The sequence below is a fragment of the Petaurus breviceps genome, unplaced genomic scaffold (genome assembly GCF_028583685.1).
Source record: "Petaurus breviceps papuanus isolate PSGF00001 unplaced genomic scaffold, PetGlider_PUasm1.0 90994, whole genome shotgun sequence".
Taxonomy (NCBI): Eukaryota; Metazoa; Chordata; class Mammalia; order Diprotodontia; family Petauridae; genus Petaurus; species Petaurus breviceps.
The window spans coordinates 8,455,168-8,463,506 of NW_027187393.1; the positions used below are offsets into that span (position 1 = coordinate 8,455,168).

The 8,339-nt window shown below is 41.6% G+C and overlaps 1 protein-coding gene across 3 annotated transcripts in view; it reads right to left on the reverse strand.

The window, feature by feature from the left end:
* SAMHD1 (SAM and HD domain containing deoxynucleoside triphosphate triphosphohydrolase 1) overlaps nt 1-8,339 on the reverse strand; it is a 62,313-nt gene that overhangs the window by 1,113 nt on the left and 52,861 nt on the right. For 2 of the 3 annotated variants that reach the window (XM_069077627.1, XM_069077629.1), the window contains one exon: nt 437-3,130. The exons of the other annotated variant lie outside the window; for it this stretch is intronic. In XM_069077627.1, coding sequence (XP_068933728.1) covers nt 3,002-3,130 — 129 coding nt within the window. In that variant the 3' untranslated portion in view covers nt 437-3,001. Of the gene's footprint in view, nt 1-436; nt 3,131-8,339 lie in introns of those variants that run through there. 3 annotated transcript variants of the gene reach the window in all.

The window sequence follows — 8,339 nt, forward strand, 5'->3', positions numbered from 1 at the left end:
CAAGTTATATTTGCAGGCATAGAGACCTAAGGGAGATGAAGGAAGACTAGAGACTCAACAAGGTCACCTAAGAGGGGTTTGTCTCAAATCTCCTTTGCCCCTGCTGTTGCTTAGGAGAAGTTTCTGGCCTTTGGGGACAAGAAATAAGGATACTTCTCTCTCCTGGTCAGTACCTGCTTCCCCATCATTAAAAGATTGATCCCTTCCATGGAAGCTACTCCCTCTGAAGTTGGGTCACAGAAATCAAGTTAGCACAGACCTAGCTAAATGCCCTCTTCACTCACAGTCTAAGGAGGCTGGTGACAGAATGAAATATTGTGGACAAGATGAACCATCTCTCTTGTTCAATGATAGAACAATCTCAGTTTAAGACATGGGTCAAGTCTCCCGTGGAGGATAACATGTAAACTGAAAGAAGTCCTCAGAGAGCGAGATGTTTGGTTGGAGATACATTCACAAAGCTTTATTGCAGTATTTTTCCACACTTGTCAGAGTAATCAATTTTTAAAAATGCAATGTTCTTAATAAGAAAATATACTGTAATCCCAGCAGTGGAGACACCAAAGTCTGTCTGTACACAAACATCAAAGGTCTTTCCTAAGTAAAATTTGAACCTGATAGCCGAAGCAAGGAGGCAAACATAAAATAAAGTGCATCTGCCTTAATAGGACAAAAATGCAAACAGCAGACTTTGATCTTCGGCCCCTACCTCCCAATGTGTGCGCATTAATGATACAGTTGTAGGATACAAAGTTCCAGAGTCAAGCATGATTCAATGATAGTGTTTTGCAGAAATAGGACAATCTTTGCTATTACATTCCTGTCCTTGATTCTGGATACATAATCTTAATAAAAAGCACTTATACAGCACAGTAATTCTGAGAACCTCCATTTTTCTTTTGCCAACCTGTCCCCTGCCCACATCCCATATCCTCTTGTCAATGAACAAAGGGTTCTATCTGAGGTCACATAAGAAACCGGTGTTGTGTAACATAAAAAGGAGAGCTGGAGTAACAGGGGCTGCACTTTCTTATTCAGTTGTGACCAAATCAACCTAACATCATGTATTCTGGGAGAAGATAACGTGTAGACAATTCCCAAGTCACGTCCACTTCCTTTATTTTTCAGGAAGCAGTTGGGGTGAAGTGACTTGCCCAGAGTCACACAACTAGATTGAGGCCACATTTAAACTCAGGTCCTCCTGACTCCAAGGCCGGTGCTCTATCCATGCCACCTAGCTGCCCTATGTGCGCTTGCTTTTGAAATATAACCCTATATCCACTTGGTGACTGTCTCTAATGCCCTTCCAGTTTGAGCATAGAATTGGGAGCCTGAACACTCACTAGACTGAGAAAATAAGGCTGCCCATCCAGGCCTCTGGAGATAAAACACTTGAAGATCAAGGCCAGTGGATGACATTGCACTATGATCTCGTTCAATTTAACAAACATTTTTAAAGTGTTTATTGTGTATAATGCCCCATGTTAGGTACTGGGGGAGGTGTAAAGATAAGAAGACATAGTCTCTTCCCCCAAAGACTTTATAATCTAGCAACTACAGAACAACATAGAACATGATGAGGTAACATGAGAGGTATATAAAGCTCCATAAAGCATCAAAAAAGGCAAAGACTTTGTCAGATGGGGGATCATGGAAGGTTTCATGAAGGAAGTTCTGATTGAAGGGCATGGAAGATTTTACCTCCCAAAGAACAGTCTGGAAACGTCTGGGGATGGGGCCTGCATCCCCTTTTCCCCTGCCGGTCAGGTCTAGACAAGACAAGGCCTTGGACCAAGTAGGCAGTAAGAGCATGCACATATGTATGGCAAAGGAAGAGCAAGGGACCACAGTTCTTTAATTATCCATTCCTATTCTAGGCACCTTGGGAAAAGAGAGATTATACACTGGCTTGGGCCTGAAAGCCACCAAAGAAGTCACAAGGGGGGCAGCAAAGTCTGGTCTTTCTGCCTGAACAACATCTTGACGCAGTCTATTTTGCTGAGGCAGTGGAAACTTACTCCCCCATCAGAGCAATGTCTTGGAAAAGTGGTGTTTTTTTTTTTTTAATAGCAAAGCCTTCTTACAATCTTGTTTGTTCAGAAATAAAAGTGAACGAAATCTGCCAAGAGAGAGTAGGAAGTCATTTAGTCAAGGGTAGAGCTGCTATCAAGTGGCAATCAATGTTGTCCTGTGTCAGAACCTTGATATGGTCCAGTCAGGGACTGACCAGACAGAGATCTACAAAGGCCACTTTATTCTGTCCACTGAGATCAGTTTGATTTGGAATAATATGCTTCAAACCCTTGTGCTTTTTCCCGAGAAAAAACTTTTCTCCCAAGTGCCAACTTCAAATATGCTCTCTCAGGTCTACAGGAGACTAGCTACCTCCGAGGGCCTGGCTGGGCCCCATGCCTGCTTCTAAAGGATTCTGCTGCTTTAACCAGGGATGGGCAGCACAGCTTCAGTTTCCTACCCCACAGCGAGGAGGCCACACACCAAGTCTATCAAGTTTGTCTCCCATAAACTTTTAAGAAAGTTATTCCACAGGAACTGAGTGTATAAAAACAGTGCTTTTTTTTTTTAAACATAAAGAATTAAGAGTTGTAGATACCAAGCCAATTTTGAATTAGAAATAGGAAAGGTTTATGCTTTTCCCGTAGTCTGTAGATTATATACCTACCTGATAAAAAGATCCTCCTGCTCCCCCATATAAAAATTGCTCTAGTGCAACTAAAACTTAAAATTGCCATGGAATTTGTTACAAATGTTTTCTATAATAAAATTCTCCTATTTGTAGCTCTCAGCTTCCCAAGTTAATTTGGAGAAAAAGCCTGTGATTTATTTACATTCTGGTCAATTTCTGATGGAGAGATATGTAGATATGAAGAAGCCAAGAAATAGATGGTGGATGTGTTTAAGCCTTCTTGCAGCATTGTGACTTGGGCAGATCCCTTTATAGGAAGCAGGTATGTGGACAGAGTAAGTGGACATTCCCATTCTATTAGTTTTCCTTAAAAAGCGCGCCTCTGGCTTTGCAACCCTCTCTATTACAATCTGGACGTTGGCCTCCACATTGAGAATTCCAACTTGCTTTCATAGGTGTTAGTGTTGGGGCCACAACATCACCATCCTATTTTTCAAGAAGAAAAAAAAAATGACAAAGAAAAGAGTTATACCACTTGATCTCAGAGTGAGGACAGGCACAATTTTATTAGACTCAGAAAATAGCAGGGCAAAAGTAGAATCTGAAACTCAACTAACCCAATCCCCTCTGATGTACAGGTTAGGAAAGGAAGGATTAGAGGCGAAGCAGCTTGCCTACTCTGGCAACCTAGGAAAATCAGCAATAGTGGCAGAGCCCAGATGGGTACTTAGACTTCCAAATTGCTCCCTCTCAGTATTCTCCCTCCCATAGCATGCCCTCACTGTGTTTAATTCCCTAAATTGTGTGTACCATGGAAGCACAACTCTCTGAGCTCAGCCCAGTTCAGTGATGTCATGATGTAGAAGACCAATAAGCCTGATCAAAATGGAAGATTTAATTAAGGGATTACTGTCAGGCCTTACAGGCCCCACTACACCAAAGGGTGCCCTTGATATAGGATGATACTGGTGATGCACCAGCAAGGGTTCTCAATTTTATTTCTACTAAATGGGAGAGGACTGCACTGTACCATTTATGTATCTGTGAGGCAGTTAACTGGCTTAATACTATGGCCTGTGGGAGGGAACTGTTTTCCCACTAAGTGAACCACAGTGGAGAATCTTGGCCTCGTGAGTATGGTGCTTAACCCAGACTGTTACCTGATGCAGATTTCTACTCTATCCCTAAATAAAGGATCCCCTCAGAACAAAATATTGCTGGGACTTCCAGGAAGAGAACAGGGAGAACAAGCCCAACTACTTCCTCACTCAAGGAGCAGCCCCAAGACTGGACACATTTATTGAAAGGAGGTCTCTTCTAGATGCTTTGAGATATAAGCCCTTGTTTGTGTCACATGAGAAAAGCAACCTTGGTATGTTTTATGATGACTAAGCACAGCCATCCACCTTTTAAGACATCTCCATGTCTATGGTGCATCACACCCTCCCATGCTGAAATTTGGTTATTCTGTGATTGGGCATGTCCCAAAGAGGCTGACTGTCTCCCACTCAAACCAGCATGTCCCCATCCTTACCCAACTTCCCCATTTCTAATAACAGTAGGAGGTCACCTCAGCATGCAACTTGGGGAGCCTTCTTTTGTTATAACTGGTCCGAAACCAAGACTCATCAATTCTTCCTTAAAAATATCCTTCACAAAGATCCTTTCCTCTGCAATATGGGTATCATTGCTCTAGTCTACAGAGTCCTCACAATATGTCAAGATTACTTTAATGTCTTCCTCATTGGTCCCTAATTACAAATCTTCCTTGGAGAAGTCTTCACCACTCAATGGGATTTCACTGCTTAACAAAACAAAATATTAAAACTCCTTAGCTAGGCTTTCAGAGTTTTCTATAATCTGACCCTCCCTATTTATTCAACCTTAATTCCCACTATATCCCATTACTTCAATCAAACTGATTTTTTACATAAACATGTTACGTTCATTGAAGGCTTTAAGATTTTGTCCATGTTGTTCCTTCAAGGTGCCCAAATACTATCCATGTATTAAGACTTCACTAAAGTTTCACTATTTTCTTTTGTTTCAACTTAATTTTAAAAGAAATCCTATTAATCATCACTGTATTTATAAAAATTAGAAAAATAGTAATATGGGAGGGGGGGGAACAGATCCAAGACCAAATTCCCCTCTAAACAACTTTAAAATAATGCCTTAAGATGAATTCTGGAGTAGCAGAACCAACAAAAAGACAGGGTGAAACAATTTTCTAGCCCAAGACAACTTGCAAGATTGACAGGAAAGTTCTGTCTCCCTAGGGCGAGAGGGGAGCACAGTCCAGAGCAGGTCACACCCTAGCAAGCTGGCAGCAAGCCTTGAGGATGACTGAATTGGCAGGGGCACTTGAATCAGCTGCAGCAGCTTCTGGAGCTCTCAGTTCAAAGGCCATAAGGGGGTCAAGGCAACTGGCCAGAAAGAGATGACAGGGAGCCTTTTGCTGGCACAGGGTGCGGGACTCTGTTGCATTGCCATACACAGTTCTGGGACACAGTCTCAGGAAGAGGAAGATGAGTATTAACACACTATAGCATGCCACCACAGAGGAATAGGAACCCTGGTCACAGTTCCGGGGTTAAGAAGAGTACTTGCAGTTGCTGATGGACCACAGCACAGGCCAGGAGAGCAGTGATTAAACCTCTTCTTAAATCATATCACCCTGGAAGAACTGAAAACTTACAGATCCCAAGAACTAGCTCTGAAAGTAGCAGCACGAAAAACCTGAAACTTGGTACAATGCCTCCTCCACCCCAGGAATAGAGCCCAACTTTCACATAAAGTTAAAAGTCAAGAAACAGGATGAGAAAACAAGCAAAAATAAAAAATAAAAATAATTTGACCATAAAAAGCTACTATGACGATAGGGAAGATCAAAACACCCAGAAGAAGACAACAAAGTTAAAAGAGCTACATAGAAAGAAAAATGTAAATTGGTCAAAGGCCCAAAAAAGAATTCCTGGGAGGGTTCCAAAAGGATTTAAAAAATCAAATAAGAAAGTTAGAGGAAAAATTGGGAAAAGAAATGAGAGTGAGACAAGAAAATCATGAAAAAAAGAGCAAATAGCTTGATAAAAGCACCAAAAATATTGAAGAAAGTAACACCTTAAAAAACAAAATAGGGGCTAGGTGGTGCAGTGAATGGAGCACCGGCCCTGGAGTCAGGAGGACCTAAGTTCAAATCCGGCCTCAGACACATAACACTTACTAGCTATATGACCTTGGGCAAGTCACTTAACACCAACTGCCCTGCCCTCCCCCCTCCAAAAAAAAAAGCAAAAAGAAAAATAGTTCAAATGGTAAAAGAAAAAAAAATTCTCTTAAGAGAGAAGAACTCCTTAAAAAAGACAAACCTGGCCAAATGGAAAAGCAGATACAAAAGCTTACTGAAGAAAATAATTTTTTAAAAATTATAATTGGGCAAGCAGAAGCTAATGAGTCCATGAGACAGCAAGAAATAATCATAACAAAATCAAAAGAATGAAAAAAAAAAAACAGAAGAAAATGTGAAAAAACCTCATTGGAAAAACAACTGACCTGGAAATTAGATTGAGAAGAGATAATTTAAAAATCATTGGACTACCTGAAAAGTAATAATTTTAAAAAAAGAGCTTAGACATAATCTTTCAAGAAATTATAAAGAAAAACTGCCCGGGGGGGGGGCCCAGAGTCAAGATGGCGGAGTAGAAACAGGACCTCTGCGCGGCTCCACCTTCCCCAATTCATGTAAAAGGGGACTCTGAACAAACTTTGGAGCTACAGAACCCACAAAATGACACAGAGAAGCTAATCTCCCACTGAGGACAGCCCCGCAGGCTGGCAGGAATTGGCAAGCGCAGTGCTCTGTAAGCCAAGGCCAGGCCCGCTGTGAGCCAGAGGTTTTAGCCCCAGAGCTGGCCTGACCAACCACTGGCTGGAGGGACTCCAGATCACCAGCAGCTGTGGTGGTCCAGAATTATCAACACATAGATGCAAAGGACAAAGTGAGAGGTCAGTGCAGTGTGGACTTTGGGACCAGTAGTTGGGACAGTGTTGGCTTTTGCAAAGCCACTGAGCCGCCTTGGCATAGCTAGCGCCATGTTGCAGCTTCAGCTCCTGGCCTGCAGACTGTAGGGGGACCAAGCAACCAGTCTGAGGAGTAATTGCTCTTGCTTTAACCTGCTTGGATCTGGATTTCAGTCTAGGGTGGAGGTCCTGGGGTGTATGACCAGTTTGCCAGAGCGTGTAGAGGCTTCAGAGAGGGCATCCAACTAATACCTCTGGCAGCTGAGAAAACCTCAACATTTGGGATGAAGCTCCCCAGTCTGGTGGCAGAGTCCTACTGTGGCAAAAAACCCAGGGTTTTTTGACCCAAGTCACTTGAATGAGGGGCAACATGACCAGGCAAAACATGAAACATGAAACAAAGCAGACAGAAGATTCCAACATTACACTCCTATTTTGGGGACAAAAAGGAGCAAAGCATGGAACAGAAGAAAGACAGTGAAGTCAGAACTCCTGCACCAAAAGCTTCAAAGGAAAATACGAGCTGGTTACAGGCCATAGAGGACCTTAAGAAGCAGATAAGAGAAGTGGAGGAAAAATTGGGAAGAGAAATGAGAGTGATGCAAGAAAATTACGAAATGAGAGTCAACAGCTGACTGAGGAAAATCACACCTTAAAAAACAGACTAACTCAAATGGCAAAAGAGGCTCAAAAAGGCAATGAGGAGAGGAATGCCTTAAAAAGCTGAATTTGCCAGATGGAAAAAGAATCTCAAAAGCTCAATGAGGAGAATCATTCCCTCAGATTTAGAATGGAGCAAAGGGAAGCTACTGACTTTATAAAAAATCAAGATGCTGTTAAACAGATCCAAGCAAATGAAAGAATAGAAGGCAATGTGAAAGATCTCATGGGAAAAACCACTGACCTGGAAAATAGATCCAGGAGAGATAATCTAAAAATTATTGGACTACCTGAAAGCCATGATCAAAGAAAGAACCCAGAAATCATCCTCCAAGAAATCCTCAAGGAAAATTTCCCTGATGTTTTGGAACCAGAAGGCAAAATAGAGGTTGAAAGAATCCACCGATTACTTCCTGAAAAAGATCCCAAAAAGAAAACTCCTAGAAATATTATAGCCAGGTTCCAGAATTCCCAGATCAAGAAGAGAATATTACAAGCGGCCAGGAAGAATCAATTTGAATATTGTGGAAACACAATCAGGATAACACAGGATCTGGCAGCTTCTACACTGAGGGATCGAAGGGCCTGGAATATGATATTCCGGAGGGCAAAGGACCTGGGATTAAAACCAAGAATCACTTACCCAGCGAAACTGAGTATCATGTTTCAGGGAAAAATATGGTCATTCAGTGGAATAGAGGACTTTTAAGCCTTCTTGATGAAAAAACCAGAGTTGAACAGAAAATTTGACATTCAGATACAAGAAGCAAGAGAAGCTTGAGAAGGTAAACAGGGAAAAGAAATCATAAGCCCCTTATCAAAGCTGAACTATTAACATTCCTACATGGAAAAATGATAATTGTAACTGATGAAACTTTTCTCAGTATGAAAATAGTTGAAGGGAATATATATATATATATATATATATATATATATATATATATATATATACACACACACACACACACACACACACACACACACACACACACACACACACACACACACACACACA